Here is a 19,032-nt window from a genome sequence, read left to right on the forward strand (position 1 = left end):
GAATTAAAAATAATGGATTTCAGCAAGTTGGTACAAGTTATGTCACATCCACGCTTGACAAATGTGAGATTCTGTTGACATTTTTTTCTGACAATTCACTGAACTTCACAGCCTTCTGCAAGGGTCCAGCAGCCTGCCGACAAAATGTTTCTTCAACTGCACTTGGATCCTCGAATCTTTAATGATCAAAGATAAAATACAAGGAAAAGAAAAGTGACATCTCTTCTTAACAGGCTCATGTTACAGTTTCCAATAATGGGAAGTGAACTTAGTGGGAAGTGAACTAATGGGAAGTGAAGTTAGTGGCCACACCGATGCAACCCGATTGGGCTCCTTCACTGTTTCGTCTTTATGTAAGTGCAGAGGTTTCCATCAAGCTTTTTTTCCTCTCAGCTCTTCATGCAGCTCATTAGTCTGCACCAAGATGTCAGAGAGGAGACGACAGCTCCCGCTTCCATGTGAGTGTTGTTGAAGCTAATGTTCATTCACACAGTGACGTGTTGAGTTTTTACTAAGTGCTGTACAGGTTGTTTGCAGGGGGGCTGAGGGTCTAGAAAGTGTTTAATAAGAGTATGGAGACGGAAGACAGACCTGACACGAGACTTACAGAGACAGAAGGACAAAAAGGGAAATGCACAAGAAAACGTTACATTGAGGTGCTATTTCAGCCCCGTGAACAGTGTCATATGGATTTATCAGTAAAAAGTGGCCTTCTGGTATTTTAGGAGCACAGTTGCTGAAATGACACGGTTTAACCAACAATTTGCTTTAAGTTCAATTTGATCAGGTATAAAAAAGTAGGAAGGGCACTGTGGAGAGGGTGAAGTACAGCCACACAGCCATGGCCTATAAACTGAAACGAGATCAACCTACGAGACAATAAACTACGAGTGTGTGTGACCTGCTGTTACTACAACAACCAGGCAGTAACAAAGACTAGTACAAGTACTTTGTTACTATACTTAAGTGAAGTACAGATACATGAAAAATGTACTTGTAATGTACTCCACTACATCTAAGAGCAAATATCTTTACTTTTTACTCCACTATATTTCTAATCAAAGTTGTGTTATACGCTACAACCTCGCTATTTTATTTCATAATTTACCATTTTGTTGTTGTTGTTGTTGTTGTTTTTTTATAAAAATGAACCACAACAAACAGGAATCGCTTCATTAAAGCAGATGCAGGCCGGCTATTAGTTCATCCATCCTTAGCCTTAATTAAAAGACTTATTAGCAGACATATTAGCAGTACTCACAGTGAGCGGGTACTTCGTAATATTACTTTTTGACTCGTTGTGCTGAGTTTGGCCTGTCTACAGAGATCTGCATTCACATAAGCGAATGATCTATTTCCAGACATAAAGCTACTGAATTAATTGTAAATGCGCCTTCAAATGGGATCATTGAAGGAGGTATGGAAGTCGATCAATTAATATAACGACCAGCACAACAAACGCTTTCCTAACTGAACTTGGTGTTGCCTCCCTTTGCTTCTTGGCGCCATGCACGTAGAAAGGGGCGGATGTTAAGCGGAGCTGTGAGTTCTGGGTGTTACTGTACTGAGAAGTGGGGCAGAGCTGGTCCCTGCTGCCACACATTTATATAATTAAATTCAGCAAAGCGAGTTTTTGTTTTCTTCTCTTTATGATTAAATGCAGTGGAAATAATAAAATATTGCTACATTAGAGTCACATTCATCCTGAGCTTATTTCCAGCTCTCTGGACTTTTCCTCAGTGGTTGTATTAGTGTTTTATTCCGGAAATGACAGTGTTGTTAGACTGTTACTGTCACTATGTGACAACATAAGTAGTTTAGAAATAAAAAGCATCAGATCATAGCTAAAAGAGCTTCAACCCATCATTTAAGTCTATTACCCTTAATTAGTTAATGAAGTTTTAAACATCAGGGAGCTGCATTGATGACTGGTAAACACAATATGATACAGCGCTGATGGCAGAAAAGAGAACTAACAACACAAGGCCACAATTTCTTCCTCTGCTCTCCTACTTCAGTTCTGCTGAGTTGTAGCTGTCTTGACAGGATGGCTGGCTCAAGCACTGGGAGTCAGAGAAAACAGGCAAAACTTGGAGCTCAAAAATGCTGCACAGATTACAGATGTGCAATTCTAAAAACGGATTAAAATCATCTGATAAAAAATGATAAGTACATTAATCTTTCTCTCTTTGTGGCATCTGACCTCAGACAGGATCATTCTAGATATAACTTGACTTGACTGTCCGTTGCTAATGTAATAAACAGTCCCATCCATGTTCACCCTATGAACCTGTACAGCTCTGCTCAGGACCGAGACAGATAAAGAATCAGACTAAGTTTTGACTTCTCAGTCAAACTGAGGAAAACTGGTTTACATAAATATATTTCAAGATGTAAATCTGAAGAGTGAGACTCAAGTGTTGTTTTAATATAAATGAATGACAGATTTAATTTAATCACACAGCAGTGTTTTAACTCAGACCTGCTGACATTATGATGTGACTCCATCAGGGAACCATGTTAACAGCAGAGGAGCTGTTAAACACTCTGGAGGACTTAGGAGATGAAGAATTTAATAAATTCAAGTGGTTCCTGCAGCAGCCAGACATCCTCCAGGGCTTCCCAACTATGAAGAGGTGCCGACTGCAGACGACAACCAGGTGGGACACAGTGGATCTGATGGTGCAGACATACAGACTTCCTGTCGCTGTAACGGTGACCAGGAAGGTTTTAGAGAGGATCAACAGGAACGACCTGGTGCAGAGTTTGTCTGACAGCAGCTCACGACCACAAGGTGAGTCTGTCAAAGAAATACGAGAAAAAGTTAAAAGAACCACACTGACTTTTAGTAAATCAAGCTGGACTTTCCATTAAAAGGGAATGCAGCATTAAAATATTACAAAGCATGGAAACACTGGCAAGAAAAGGTTTATCAACACCTACGCACTTTTGTATTTTTATTATCTTTTGTTGGTTTTATTTAAACAATTGTTTGTAAATAGATCACAAAACACAAAAAATGACCAATTCATTTTAAGCATATTTCGGCACAGAAAACTGGTCAAATAAAAATTGCATATGAAACATTACTTTCATCAGAAAACTTCCCTTTGAAACAATAACTTTCTGACAAATCCATTGTGTTTTTAACTCATCGGTTTTTGCAGATTTTCAGGTGTAATTATCTCCCAGACCTTTTACAGCACTTCCCAAAGATCTGCGGAGCTGGTTAAACAGTGTTCCCAAACTCCTCAGTCCAGCATCTACCATAAAGCTTGAACAGGTTCAGATCTAGCCTATTTATCTGAACTGGCCAAGCCATCCCTGAGACTATTCCAGCAGCTACTTTCTTCTCCAGATAATTCTCACACAACCAGGAAGAATGCTTGAAGTCATTGCCTGGCTACAAAATCAAGTTATCCCCAATTAGTCTTTGCCTGGTGAGAGTGTCATGCCTCTTCAGTATGGAGTTTTATCCATGCTGATTATGGAGGCCTTGCACATGATGCATATCACCCACTCTTCCTTTATCAAAATATCCCCAGGTCACCCCAGAGCCCCCTCCATGCTTTACTGCGGATGATAGCCAGGTATCCATCAACTTTTCAAGATTCAAAAAGGTCATTTATTCATCCCACAATCAAGTATATGAACGAGATATTGATGCATTTGCTGGCAAGGTAAAGAAATTACACTCTGCATTCAACATATTCTGTTCACTTAAATCCAAACACCTCAAAGTTTGAATCGTCAGTCCCAAAGACTTCCTATTCTTCTGATTTGCAAACCTTAGCCCAACTCTGCACGAGGCCAGCTGACCAACTGTTGTTCATTTGTTTTCATTTCATTTCAATCCAACTTTATTTATATAGTGTCAATTCACAACAAAGTCATCTCAAGGCACTTTACAGAATAAAGCCCAGACTATACAAGTATGTAGCGGCAACCCAACAAATCCCCTTTGAACAAGCCCTAGGCAACACTGGAGAAGAAAAACTCCCTTTAACCGCAGAAACCTCCAGCAACAGTATAAACCTATAGTATCATAATTAAGAGCTAGTTCAGGTTAACTGAACAGCTTTAACTATATGCTTTATCAAAAAGGAAGGTTTTAAGCCTGGACTTAAAAGTAGATAGGGTGTCTGTTTCCTGAATCTGAATTAGAAGCTGGTTCCACAGGAAAGGAGCTTCATAGCTAAAGGTTCTGCTTCCCATTCTACCATTGGAATTTCTGGGAACCAAGTCGTGTATTGGCGTTCTGCCCTCTGTTCATGTGCATTTACAGCTGCTAAAAACCTTTAAATAGCTTTGTTCATGGAGTTTTTTGAACAGCAGTGCCCTCTTTTGGTCAGCTAGCAGTAGTATGTTTAGAGCCTGGAATTCTCCTGAGAGTTACTGAAGCACTCTAGAGGCCTGATCGCCTGCTGCTACTCTTCTTTATAATGCTGTAGCCTTGGACATTATTTGTCCGTAAGTATTTTTTTTTATTACCCTTTTTGATGCTGTAAACATAATATGGTTGCTGCATTATTATTTTGCTTCAAAATCGTTAATTCAGAGCTATAGTCAATTGTTGTGATCATTGCTGTTGTGACTCAGCACATATCTATTTCAATATTTGAAACCTTGAATTGTACCTGTAAGATGTATCTTATGTTATTTTAATTCCTATTGTTATTTGTCTTCAGCAAGAGAAAAAGGAAAATGAGCCTTCATTAAACATTCAAGAAAATTTACTCCTATTGGAGGACTTTACACTCACATGTTAGCTAACTGTCTAGCATAGAACAAGTTCCACTCTTTGGGAGGACAGGATAACTGGGATTATATGGTACTATAAGGTCTTTTAGATATGATTGTTCTTGACAATTAAGAGCTTTCTATGTAAGAAGGAGGGTTTGGAATTTTATTCTAGGTTTTATGGGAAGCCAATGGAGAGCAGCTAGTGAAGGTGAAATATGATCTCTTACTAGTTCCAGTCAGCACTCTTGCTGCAGCATTTTGGATTAATTGCAGGCTCTTTAGTTCCTGAAAGTAGGGAATTACAGTAGTCCAACCTAGAAGTAACAAATGCATGGACCAGTTCTTCGGCATCACTTTGAGACAGGATGCTCCTAATTTTGGCAATGTTCCGTAGGTGGAAGAAGGCTGTTCTAGAGATTTGTTTTATATGTGAGTTAAAGGACAAATCCTGGTCAAACATAACTCCAAGGTTCCTTGCAGTAGTACTGGAGGCCAGACTTATGCCATCTAGAGTAACTATATTGTTAGACAGCATATTTCTCATCTTCTTAGGCCCAAATAATTTAAGAATAATAATTTCAACAATAATTTGAGTTTTGTCTGAGTTTAGAAGTAGGAAATTATAGGACATCCAGGGCTTTATACCCTATAGAAATGTTTGAAGTTTGACTAATTGGTCAGTCTCTTCTGGTTTCACAGATAAATATAGCTGGTATCATCTGCATAGCAGTGGAAGTTCATGGAATGTTTCCTAATAATACTGCTTAGAGGTGAAATTTCCAGAGTGAAAAGCATTTGTCTTAACAAAGAGCCCCGTGGAACTCCATAATTAATGTTTCATCATTAACATGAACAAATTGGGATCTGTCTGAAAGATAAAATTTTAAAAAACGCAGTGGGGTTCCTTTAATCACAAATCTATGTTCCAGTCTTTGTAATAAAATGCTTTCAAATGCAGCACTAAGGTCTAGTAGGACGAGTACAAACATAAGTCCATTATCTGAGACCATGAGAAGATCGTTGGTGACTTTTACCAGTGCTGTTTCTGTACTATGATGAACTCTAAATCCTGACTGAAAGTCTTCATACAAATTATTCCTATGAAGGTGATCACATAATTGTTTTGAACTTTTTCAAGGATTTTAGAAATAAAGGGGAAATTGGATATTAGTCTGTAATTGGCTAAAACACCTGGGACAAGACAGGGTTTTTTAAGTTGCGGTTTCATTACAGCTACCTTATAGGCCTATGGTACATAGTCTGTTTCTAAAGATAGATTGAAGTCATTGCTGCTTAGAGTTAAGGGAAAACTAGGCTCAACAGAACTATGGCTGTCAGCCAGTCAGCCTGGCTACAGTGCTGAACAGAAACCGGGGGTTGTTCCTATTGTCCTCTATTATGGATGAATAATATGCTGTTGTAGGCTTTTTTATACATTATTAAACAGTTTTTCCAGGCTAAATGAAATTCTTCAAAATAGAGGAACACTACTTCCTTTCTCATTTTCATGATGTCTGCTTTAAGTTGAACATTTGTTAACTATACTATGGAAGCCATCTCCTCTGATTCACTGCTTTCTTTTTTAGAGGGACAACAACATCATGTTTCATAGGCAGTGAAGCTGCAGAATCAGATAATCAACTTGTGCAGGAGTAAAATAAAGGTTCTCAGCATTTTCACTTAAGCAACTGCGGTAGTGACATTTTCTAACTGCTGTATAATCATATATTGTAAATTCAAATGTTATTAGAAAATGGTCAGGCAGAAGAGAGTTGTGAGGAAATATTGTTAAATTATCCGCTTCAATTCCATACGTAAGGACAAGGTCTAACGTGTGACTAAAACAGTGAGTGGGTTTATTTACCTTTTGGGAAAAACCAATTGAATCTAATAATGAACTAAACGCAGTGCTCAGACAGTTACTGTCAGCATCTACATGAATGTTAAAGTCACCCACTATAATGACTTTATCTGTACTAAGCACTAAATCAGATAGAAAATCAGAAGATTCAGTCAAAAACTCTGAATAAGGGACTGGAGGACGGTACACGATAACAAATAATAGTGGTTTTTGAGTTTTCCAGTTTGGGTGTGAAAGGCTAAGAGTAAGGCTCTCAAATGAGTTATAGCTATGTTTAGGTCTAGGAATTATTGTTAAGCTAGAGTGAAATATTGCTGCTACTCCTCCACCTCGACCTGTGCTTCTAGGAACATGATAATTAATATGACTTGGGGGGATTGACTCATTTAAACTGACACATTCTTCCTGTTGCAGCCAAGTTTCAGTAAGACAAAATAAATGGAATTGATGATCGTGTATTAAGTCATTTACTAACAGAGATTTAGAAGAGAGAGATCTGATATTTAATAATCCACATTTTATTGTTTTGGGTTTTGGTTCTGTAAGAGGAGTCGTCTTAACTTTTATTAGGTTATTATGATTAACTCTCCTTGTGTTCATTTTTGGTTTAAATAGTTTAGGTGGTGGAGGAACAGATATAGTCTCTATGGGGCAAAGAGCAGTCTGGTTAAGATCATAACATTCATTAAGACAATAAAAGAGTGAGAAAAATTAAAATCCATAAGAGCATCATTTTGTCTCCTGGTAACGTCAGATTGAGATCTCAGACTGTTTATACCTGTGGATGTTGTCGGGTGTTGGAGCAGAGAATGCAGGAGAGGTGAGCACATCAGAGCCACAGGTGTTTCCAATGGTCTGTCAATCACCAGAGACTGAGATGCTATGGACAATGTTCTCAGTCAACATCCGTGATCCAAGAAAGTTTGGATGCAGACCATCTTGTTTGAAGTACTGAGGACGATCCCAGAATAGACTTAAATTGTCAATGTTAAACAGTCCGTGTGTGGAGACTTGTGGTTGAAGCCATGTTTGCAGGCTGAGGAGTCTGGAGAATCAGCCAACACTGCGACCCAGTGTGAGAATTGGGCTGGAAATGAAGAACCATCTCTCGTTAAAACTCTCCAGTGAGTTGACATGAAGTCATGTTTCAACAGCTCGGACTGTTGGCGTTTGGTGTCATTTTTGCCGTGTATCACAACTTTTGATCCCTTAGGATGTCTTTCTATCCGGTTTGGAATTTTAGATATATTAGAGATATAAGAAATACAAAGGCATGAAAGTGTTTTTAAACTTTTAGTATATAATGAAACATGAAAAATATATTACAAATCTTCTTTCCACAAAACTTTCTCTCTCAGAAGCTCTTTATTTCAGTTTGTGAACTATTTAATAACATCTCAGCTATTAGATGACCTGAGCCAAACCTCATGTTGAAGCACATTCAGAATCACAAACTTAAATGCAGCCCAATCTGTTTCCATTCAAATTCATCAACTGACGATAGAAACTGTTTGTAAAAAATGCTGCCCTACATACAAAAACTGTACAAGGATCATTGCATTGGGAACAGAGAGAACTCATAATGAGGTTGGCCCAGAAACCAGAGGATCCACTGATGATTAAACACACAAACATGGCAGGAACATGTGACACATAATGAGCTCTGAATCACCTGATGATACATTATCTCTGTCTGTGTCAGTGGACGTCCCTGATGGTGGGCAGACTACTGAGAACAGAGAATCTCCCTCCTGTCAGACTCAAGCTCCTCTTCCTCAGACTGAAGGTAATATATATTTTATATTTATATATATATAGCCCTCACAGTACGAGTCGACCGTAATGGATCTATCGGACACGGGTGAGTGGAAAATCCGAGTAGAGGGTGTTCTCTCTGAGACCAGTCACGCCAGTTTCTGAGCAGAGAATTTCTCTTTAACCCTACAAATCAGCCATTTAATTCTGTCTCCACCTCTCCGCCTTTGTTTCCACTCCTTCCTTCACTCCTGAGCCAAAGTTCAGCCCTCCAGAACATTCCGTGTAGCATTCATTCAACTTTTCAATTCACCTTTATTTATATAGTGCCAATTCACAACAAAATCATCTCAAGGCACTTTACAGAATAAAGTCAAGACTATAAAGATGTATAGAGAGAACCCAACAATTCCCCGTTGAACAAGTCCTAGGCAACAGTGGAGAAGAAAAACTCTTAACGGACGAATCCTCTCCTTGCTTTCTGGTTAAGCGACTAAGGTAAACAGCAGAGTGGGAATGTGAATCTCTTTTTGTGTCATCCTTAAAAAGCTTTTTATAAAGAGCTATGGAGGATTTTTGACCCCCACCAAACCAGACAGGGGGGCTTTCCACCACCTGACAAAGATCACTCAAGGAAAAAGATTTTGATCTGAGTATGCTGTGGAGTTAAGCACCCTCACCTCCAACTGTTCTTGAAACGTACTTACTCTTGTCATCATCTCTTTCTACCAATCAAGATGCTCATCTGAGCATCTGAGCCATTCTCTCATGAACCCAGCCTAACCCTCAGATTTATTGGGGGTCCAGTAAAGTCTTGAATTTGGGAGAGTCCTGTTCAACTTCCTGTCTTTGTGCTGCATCTGTGGCCCTCTGCTCAACTCCTAAAGAAGGCCCTGGGATTTTCCCGACCTAACTCCTCCTCCCACTGGATCTGAAGGTTTTCAGTAAATCCAAGGCCACCTCTTTGCCAATGAACTTTGACTGCACCATCGACTTGCTTCTAGGCTCAATGCCCTAGGGGCAGACTGTACTCACTTTCTGCATTTGCAGAAGGGCTCACTTGACCCTTCACCAGCAGGCACAGCCTTTTTCTTTTTTACTAAACGTTATGGAGGACTATGACTGTCTATCGACTATCAAGGCCTTAATCAGATAACACTCAAAAATCGTTACCCAACTCAGCTTCTCAGACTTTGAGTTGCTGCAAGAAGCAACTGTCTTTACCAGGTTTGCTCTAAATAACACTTACTATCTGGCCTGCATTCGGAAAGGAGATGTGTGGACAGGAGGAGCTTCACACACTGCCTCATACTCATAATACAAGTCAGAGCTTTATAATAAAAATGTGAATAGTCTTCAAAATTGGAGTTTATCGTTAAATAGTCTCTTAGTAAATAGTCTCTTATATAGGGCATTTATCCAAAGTGCTTTACAATGTAGATTCCCATTCACACACTGATGGCAGTGGCTGCAAGGTGCTCACCTGACCCACCAGGAGCAACATGGGGTTCAGTGTCTTTCCCAAGCACACTTTGACATGTAGCCAGGAGCAGGGATCGAACCACTGTGGTCCATGGTCAACTGCCTTACCAACTGGGCTACAGCCAACCAAACCAGCCATCGTGGCTTGGTTTGGTTGGCAGTTCATGTTTTGCCATAGTTGAAATTAAATATTTATACTTCTGATAGCGTTAACATACTACACAGGACATGAACAATATTTTTGTAATTTTCATTGTAAGTGGACTAAAGCACTTGATTAAAAGTATTCTAACAGAACTGTAAATGCTGTAATTTCATTCTTTTAATTAACCATGTAACTTGGATGGATGCGATGCTGGCATGAGCACAGTGCACACATCTGATGTTTCTCACAGTGGTCTAAGGGAGAATGCTCAGGGAGTTTGTGTGTTTGCTCAGACACATGAAAAATTAGAGGGAACATTGGATCTGGCATTGGCATCTGTCGGCTCAGTATTTGGGCATTGAAACCTGTGGGATTCATTATTATCATCTTCTGTGCTTGACTCCATCTTACCTGGCTCCCACTTCCTCCTACTGTAATTCTCCAACAAAGGTCATAGTTTCCCAGCCCATTCTCCATATCTCAGCAGTAAGTCTGCTTACTTTTCTGGTTATACTGTTTTCTAGCATTGGTCCTACACTTACCTGCTTTTCTTTTCCAGTGCCCCAGAATGCATCTCATGAAAGTTTGACATTACTTACCTGGAAGTGCTTTTGTCCATTGGTTGTCTTCCCCATCATCCACCTTCTCCTCAAACTATAACTTAGTTTTAGTTTCAATAAAAAATAATTCTTATTATTTCCATCCCCATCTTCTGAGTTTCTTTAGGTCATATTTCTAGCCCTAATACATTCACACCTTTGGGTTCTTTGCTTTTACCTAAAAACAAAACAAAACAAAAAAACGTTAAACTTTTTTTAAATATTTGACTCAGATGTATTACCTATGTACCTATTTTGTCTTTTTCACTTCTTGTTGGACGTAGATTTCATTGTTCCAGTTCCAGAGCCACAGTCCATCAAATATTACCAACAGCAGCTTCAATCAAACTTCCAGGACAAGTTCATGTGTGCTCATGAAGGATGGGCAGAAGATAAACAACGTCTGGTTGATATCTACACTGAGCTATACATCACAGCAGGGGGTGAAGTACATCTCAACTCACAGCACGAGATCACACAGATTGAGAAGACCCCAAACCCAGCAGAACCAGAGAAACCAGTAAAACCCAGTGACATGTTCAAACACCCCTCTGGGGAATACAGACCCATAAAAACAGTACTGACCAATGGAATTGCAGGAATTGGAAAAACGTACCTTGTGCACAAGTTTGTGTTGGACTGGGCTGAAATGAAGACCAATGAAGATGTGGACCTCATTTTTCCCTTCACCTTTCGTCAGCTGAATCCACTGACTGGAGAAAAGTTTAGTTTGGCAAAGCTTGTTCATGAATGTATCCCAGAAACTGCAGATATCAAAGAGGAAGCTCTTAACTACATATTTACAACTTTACAGTCATCAGGAAACACTAACTATGACAAGAGCAAATTCAAGCTTCTGTTTGTGTTTGATGGACTGGATGAGAGCCGCCTTCATCTAGACCTTGATGCTGATGACATTGGTTCTATAGATGTAACAGAGTCCACCACAGTAGATGTGCTGCTGAGGAAACTCATCAATGGCAAACTGCTACGCTCTGCTCGCCTCTGGATAACCACACGACCTGCAGCAGCCAATCAGGTCCCTCGAAAATTTGTCGACAGCATGACAGAGGTCAGAGGGTTCATTGACCCACAGAAGGAGGAGTACTTCAGGAAGAGGTTCAGAGATGAGGAGCAGGCCAGCAGAATCATCTCCCACATCAAGATATCACGAAGCCTCCACATCATGTGCCACATCCCAGTCTTCTGCTGGATCACTGCTACAGTTCTGGAGGATGTATTGAAAACCAGAGAGGGAGGAGAGCTCCCCAAGACCCTGACTGAGATGTACACAGAGTTCCTGGTGTTTCAGATTGATCGGACAAAAGAGAAGTACGGCCCAGAGAAGTGTAATCAGTACATTGAATCATTAGCAAAACTGGCTTTTCAGCAGCTGGAAAAAGGAAACTTGATCTTCTATGAGAAAGATCTGGAAGAGAGTGGCCTTGATGTCAGTGGAGCTTCAGTGTGTTCAGGAGTGTTCACAGAGATCTTTAAAGAAGTACGTGGGAGAAAGAAAGACAAGATGTTCAGCTTTGTGCATCTGAGTGTTCAGGAGTTTCTGGCTGCTGTTTATGTGAGGATGTCATTTATCAACAGAAACAAAAATGTGATTTCTTTCCCCCGACTGTCATTTCAAAACCTTTCGCTGCTTCTGACCAGAAGATCATCTATGAAGATCCACAGGATCTTTATAGACCGTGCACTGCAGAGCCCAAATGGACAACTGGACATGTTCCTTCGCTTCCTCCTGGGTCTTTCACTGCAGAACAATCAGGAAAAACTACAGAATCTGCTGAAAAAGACAAACAATAACTCACAGACCAATCAGGAAACAGTCCAGTACATCAAGAAAAAAATCAGTGAGAATTTGTCCCCAGAGAGAAGCATCAACCTGTTCCACTGTCTGAATGAACTGAATGATGGTTCTCTAGTGGAGGAGATCCAACAGTACCTGAGTACAGGAAGTCTCTCCACAGAAGAACTGTCTCCTGCTCAGTGGTCAGCTCTGGTCTTCGTCTTACTGACATCAGAAAAAGATCTGGACGTGTTTGACCTGAAGAAATTTTCTGCTTCAGAGGAGGCTCTTCTGAGGCTGCTGCCAGTGGTCAAGGCCTCCAACAAAGCTCTGTAGGTGACAACTGCAAATTCTAACTACAATATTTGTGTAAGGTAGTTCTCAGTCAACTGATATTCTAACTAAATACCTTTGTATTAAAATCTTTCCTCCACATGCATTCATTTATTTCCACAGTTAAATGCAGCCATGGTAAATTATGTCTCATTGAGCTGAGCTTACGTTGTTGTACATATTTCATATACACAGTAATTGTCTAAATGAGCCTTGAAAAATACCAATGAAATCACTACTCTCCTAAAATGTTCAGTCATTTCAGATATTAATGAGCAATTAATAACTCATTGACCAAAGCTTGGCAACTGTATAATCATTGTTTTCACATTACTTATAAGAGAAATTGTCACTAACTCTTGTTCAGGCTGAGCAGCTGTAATCTGTCAGAAAGAAGTTGTGAAGCTCTTTCCTCAGTTCTCAGCTCCCAGTTGTCCAGTCTGACAGAGCTGGACCTGAGTAACAATGACCTGCAGGATTCAGGACTGAAGCTGCTGTCTGCTGGACTGCAGAGACCACACTGTAGACTGGAAACTCTCAAGTAAGGATTCAGCTTCTATTTAACAAGTGATCACGTAAATGTTGCAGCATAGCCAGCTGCATAGTCAAAAGTAATTTTAATGTCTGTGCGAATAGTGTGACGTCAACGTCTAAATCAAATATTTCCACAGACTTTCATGCTCTGTTTATTTGCGATTCTAACCCCTGAATGTTGGCTACGACATTCAGAACATCAAAGGTTTGAGTGGCATGTTAGCAAAACTGAAGAGTTTAGTCCACGCAGACTGAAGCATCCATTAGGTCAATTTCTTTCATCAGAAACAGCTACATGTGAAGATGCTGAAAGGACAGCAGTGTTCAAATTGTACAGATAAGAAATAGTTTTAATGTAGTCTTTCTGTTTAATTTTGATAACGTGCCCACAATGGTGCGTGAAACCAGAAGGATCACATTAATAGTTGGAACATTTTTAACAACCTGGGTTGGCTATTTGTAATTGTTTTCAATGAGAGTGGGGTATACGCTTTTTATTGCAGATTCCAGATTACAAGCTAAAAAACACATAGAAAAAAAGAAATATAACTGTGTGTGCATCTCCAGACTTTCAGGTTGTCTCATCACAGAGGAAGGCTGTGCTTCTCTGGCCTCAGCACTGAACTCCAATCACTCTCATCTGAGAGAACTGGATCTCAGCTACAATCATCCAGGAGATTCAGGAATTAAGCTGCTGTCTGCTGGACTCAATGATCCACAGTGGAAGTTGGACACTCTCAGGTATGAACCAATGACAACAGATGACACTGACCATTAGTTCACAGGATTGCTGTGTTGAAGTCTGTATACTGAAGCGTCAGTAAAGTTATTTGTCAAAAGTATCATACTGCATATTACTGTTCAATAAAGTGAGTTACAATAATCTTTTGCAAAGCAAAAATATAAACTTTATGTATAAATGTAACATCACTTTCTGATGATGTACACAATTAATGCTCCATATTAACCTGGGCTACATGAGAGCCATTTTGTTGAGGGTTCTCATAAAAGACAGAAGTCTTTTATGAGAAGCCTTGTCCTCGTAATGGATCTGAGTAAAGGTTTATGAGGACAGTTGATGATGAAGCCTCTGAAGGTTCAGTCTGACTTTGTCTCTCTCTTCAGGATGGATCACAGTGGAGAGCAGAGGTTGGAGCCTGGTGTGAAGAAATGTGAGCCAACAATTGCTGTGCTGCCGTTTACTGTGTGACATCCAGAGACCTACTATAGCACGATATGGCTGCCTCCCTTTGCAGGATCAACACCTATTAAACACTAAAAGTACTTTATTGGCTTTAAGAAGTTCATTCTAAATTAACTGCAGACATTTCTTCATTAAACATCCATTTTAACACCTGCTGCATCATTAGCTGTGTTTACATGGACAAACGTTCTTCAATCAGATTGAAAGCCATATGATTAGAGATTCCAAATGTTTATCTGAACCTTGTTGACACCCACTGCTCTCAGTGAATGGTTTAGTCATCTGTAGAACATTGCCTCTACATTTACATGATACGAGATCTAGAGGTTAGAATCTAACTGACCTTTGATTAAAATTAGATTAACTGTTTCTTTTATTCTGTCTCAGGGGCCTGTGGACTCATAGTGGACATTAACACAGTAAACAGTTACCTCAAACTGTCTGACAACAACAGAAGGGTGACACGTGTCAGAGAGGAACAGCTGTACCCTGATCATCCAGACAGGTTTGATTTCTGTCCTCAGCTGGTGTGCAGTAACAGTCTGACCGGTCGCTGTTACTGGGAAGTGGAGTGGAGTGGATCAGTTTCTGTAGCAGTGACTCACAGAGGAATCAGAAGGAGGGGAAACTCTGTGGACTGCTTGTTTGGACTTAATGACCAGTCCTGGAGTCTGAGCTGCTCCGCTGGCAGTTTCTCTGTTTGTCACAATAGCAAAAGTAAAAGTCCTCGTGCGTATCTCTTCTCTGTCTCCAACAGAGTAGCAGTGTATGTGGACTGTCCTGCTGGCACTCTGTCCTTCTACAAAGTATTCTCTGACCAACTGATCCACCTCCACACCTTCAGCACCACATTTACTGAACCTCTGTATGCTGGCTTTAGGTTTAGGTCACCTGGCTCCTCAGTTTTTCTTTCTTACACTACTGTGGGAGACCTGGACAAAAGGACACCCACAATGGGACAGGAAAAGCTAAAGAAAGATAAACGTGATGCAAATATGTTGTGATGGAGAACCAATGGAGAGCACGCTGAAACCAGCAGAAACCAGCAGTTTGATTTTATGACACTGATTATTTTAACACGTAATGTCTGTTAGTCAGAGAAGATGGATTTTACAAACAAATCACTGACGTTGTTGTTCAGTCTCGGCTAGTCACAGCACAGCATGTAAATAAACATCCTGCACACCCTCAGAACCACAGCTTCCCCACAGCCCAGACATCAACTAACTCAAAAGGGAAATAAACTTTTTTCATAAACTGATTTCATTCTGGAAACATAATAAAATGTTGACTTGATAGCTGTATCCACATGACTTTAAACATTTCCTTGTTGCTCTGTTCTGTACATGACACATCATGTCTGTTCTGGAAGAGGGCCAGTGCTGAGCGTCTGTTTCTGTAGTAGTTTAGCTGTGTCCTGCACCACTGGCATTAGTTCGTCCCCTGTTGGCAGCTTTTTACTGATCCAGCATGTCCAATCAGAACCAGACATTGTTTGTGAGAGACAGCACTCTGATTGGCTGTCAGATTAGCAAATCAATGGCGCATAAGACAAACTGAAGTAACAGAAGTTAAGACGATCACACAGAAGGCTCTTCCCATTGTTCATCTTCGGCTCTCTGAACCAATATGAGGATATTTTCACAGTGACATGATCGTCTGGAAACAAGAAACACTGCCATGTTTACCTAGTGTGTGTTTGTCACCTCCTTGTTGGTGGTTGGTTAAAGGGAAACATCAATTTCTTTGAATCTGCTACTTCACGCTGTTGTTAATTGCTTCCCAGGTTTAGTGAGAAAAACGGTCCCTTACATATTTAAAAGCTGTGAAGCCCCCTGATATTTTGTGACATAGATTATTTAATATAACAAAACATGACAACAACGCAAGCAAAAGTTGAGCATGCAACCCGCTTGTCTCTGAGGGAGGCCAGGGTTTTATAGGAAGTACGACACTGGGTCCAGGTGTCCTCAACCACTTTACTTGGCTCCACCTCCAGCTTCCTACAAGTAGAACAGACAACAATTTGACGGCCGTCACAAATGGAAAACACACTGTTCCAGCTATCAGCTTCCAGTCAGCACTCTTGCTGCAGCATTTTAGATAAATTGTAGGCTTTTTAGGGGCATCCTGAAAGTAGGGAATTACAGTAGTCTAACCTAGAAGTAACAAATGTGTGGATTAGTTTTATTGCATCACTTTGAGACAAGATGTTGGAAGAAGGCTGGTCTAGAGATTTGTTTTATATGTGAGGAAAATGACAAATCCTGGTCAAAAATAACTTCAAGGTTCCTTGCCGTAGTACTGGAGGCCAGAGTTATGTCATCTAGAGTAACAATATGGTTGGACATCATATCTCTGAGATTTTTGGGCCCAAATACTATGACTTCAGTTTTGTCTGAGTTTAGAAGTAAAAAGTTGTAGAACATCCAGGTCTTCATGTCTTGTAGGCTTGAAGCTTGATTAACTGATTTTTTTCATCTGGTCCCATAGATAAATATAGCTGGGTATCATCAGCATATCAGTGGAAATTCATGGAGTGTTTTCTAATAATGTTGCCTAAAGGAAACATATATGAAGTAAAAAGTATTGGTCCTAACACAGAGCCTTGTGGAACTCCATAGCTAACCTTTGTGTGCATGGAGGATTCATCATTAACATGAACAAATTGAAATCTATCAGATAGATAAGATTTAAACCAACCTAGTTCAGTTCCTTTAATCCCAATTTCATGTTCCAGTCTCTGTAATAAAATGTTATGATCAATGGTATCAAATGCGGCACTAAGATCTAACAGAACAAGTATAGAGATGAGTCCATTATCTGAGGCCATGAGAAGATCGTTGGTGACTTTTACCAGTGCTGTTACTGTACTATGATGAACTCTACATCCTGACTGAAAGTCTTCATACAAATTATTCCTATGAAGGTGATCATGTAATTGTTTTGCAACTACTTTTTAATTATTTTAGAATTAAAGGGAAGATTAGATATTGGTCTGTAATTGGCTTAAACATCTTGGTCAAGACAGGGTTTTTTAAGTAGTGGTATAATTACAGCTACCTTATAGGCCTGTGGTACATAGCCTGTTTCTAAAGATAGATTTATTTGAATCAATTTATCTCTCAAACACACACATTGATTACATATTCAAAGCCTGGATAATCCTGTTTGATGTTTGGTAGTTTTGTGAAGGTTGGAAGTTTATGAAAAAAAGTTGAAAATAGTTATGTATGATGCATGTACTTTTATGCCAACAAAGGTGTTCAGAGGGTGCAAAATGCATAAATAGAGTATAAATGGCATGTAAAAATAAATGACATTGAATTTCAAAAATGTTACTAAAAATAAAATGTCTTGCAAAAAGTCATGCCACAAGTTGACACACAGCCAAAATGATCATCAAATACCCTCCAAAAAGTTGAGAAAAATGTACAAGAATGCCCGAGGAAGGTTAAACATTTGTAGACCTCATCCTGTGGATGCAAATCAAATCCTCTCACACACACAGATTTTTTTTTTCACTTTCCTCCCCTGGGTGGGGAAACAAGACATACTTATCGTCCAATCACATCGCTGATGCTCCTCCCATCAGAGAGCAGTGACATTTGACTTCTGGCCGCTAAACAAAATAGAGCTAACACATGCTAGAGACCTCTACACTGTAGTGCTCAGCACAAACACCGTTCAACAATGTGAGTACTTACAATAATATTAAAGTTAGAAAACTAACTAACCCAACTACTCTAAATAAAGCTGAATCTGATAGTTCATCAGTTGTATAACTAGTCGCCTGCTAGACTCTTCCATCTTGTCATCAAGTAATTGTGTACTTGTGTTTGTTGCCTAGTTATGTTTATGTTTTAGAATGGGACTAAAAGGATAAAATATGACAGAATCTGTTTGCTGTTAAAATTGCCACAGTGCTTGCAGCTCATTCTGAGTCTGAAGGCTTTTTCTGATGTGTTTGGAGAAGCCTCTCTCTTTTCTGAGGGAGGTGATTGTTATGATCTGAGACGGCAGGTGACACATCCTGTACAATTTAGAATAAAAATGAAAACCCTTTCACCTGTCTGTGTGTTTAGTTTGTCATCTGTCTTCACTTGTGACTCTGACTTTCTTGTTTCTCTCGTTTTGGTTTCTCTTGTTTAATTGTTGACAACCTTAGATATAATTGGAATTTTTTGGAAGTGATTGTGTTCCTGCTCAAGTTATAAGCAAAGATTTAATAATTGCATTAAGTAATGAGGGTTTGACACAAAGGGAAAAGCACAAGAGTGTTTGTGGCTGCAAACAATTTTCCAGTGCATTATAAAACATTTAAAGGGAATATTACAAAATCTAATTTAAATAGCATTGTTTTAAAATGCAAAAAAAGCTTTAATAAAGTAGAATTTTCATTTAACTTAATGTCACTAAACAGAAAACCTGTTTGGAATATTGGCAGCTCACGTGCTGTTGTCCTGTCCTACACACACTGAACTCAGAGGAAGAGCTTCTGCTATGTGAGACCACATTTTCATTTCCATTAGTGACTCACCTCAAAGGTACGTGGATAAAGTCTGGACAAGTAGTGGC

The 19,032-nt window shown here is 39.6% G+C and overlaps 1 protein-coding gene across 6 annotated transcripts; it reads left to right on the forward strand.

Annotated features, from left to right (window-relative positions):
- Positions 1-8: 8 nt before the first annotated feature.
- Positions 9-18,522, forward strand: LOC137123358 (NLR family CARD domain-containing protein 3-like). Of its 6 annotated transcripts, none has more exons than XR_010913834.1 (8): positions 9-458; positions 2,512-2,794; positions 8,307-8,390; positions 10,870-12,715; positions 13,084-13,257; positions 13,818-13,991; positions 14,376-14,531; positions 14,842-14,974. XR_010913834.1 is itself a non-coding variant. In XM_067496954.1 (8 exons), exons 2-8 carry the CDS (start codon positions 2,518-2,520, stop codon positions 15,456-15,458), a joined length of 3,219 nt encoding a protein of 1,072 aa, XP_067353055.1. In that variant the 5' UTR covers positions 19-458; positions 2,512-2,517; the 3' UTR covers positions 15,459-18,522. The 6 variants fall into 6 exon arrangements, 5 of the variants coding, with proteins under 5 accessions (XP_067353055.1, XP_067353056.1, XP_067353058.1 ...); XM_067496954.1 differs by having other exon boundaries at positions 19-458; positions 14,376-14,422; positions 14,842-18,522; XM_067496955.1 differs by lacking the exon at positions 9-458 and adding an exon at positions 1,910-1,931 and having other exon boundaries at positions 14,376-14,422; positions 14,842-18,522.
- The last annotated feature ends 510 nt before the right edge of the window (positions 18,523-19,032 follow it).

This window comes from Channa argus, chromosome 3, assembly GCF_033026475.1.
Source record: "Channa argus isolate prfri chromosome 3, Channa argus male v1.0, whole genome shotgun sequence".
NCBI classification, from domain to species: Eukaryota; Metazoa; Chordata; class Actinopteri; order Anabantiformes; family Channidae; genus Channa; species Channa argus.

Bases quoted from the DNA above. Each gene is read 5' to 3' on its own strand.
- LOC137123358 (XM_067496954.1), top strand. From the start codon at position 2,518: ATGTTAACAGCAGAGGAGCTGTTAAACACTCTGGAGGACTTAGGAGAT. The intron at 12,716-13,083 runs GTAGGTGACAAC...ACTCTTGTTCAG, and splicing joins AAGGCCTCCAACAAAGCTCT to GCTGAGCAGCTGTAATCTGT. The intron at 14,423-14,841 runs GTGAGCCAACAA...ATTCTGTCTCAG, and splicing joins GGAGCCTGGTGTGAAGAAAT to GGGCCTGTGGACTCATAGTG.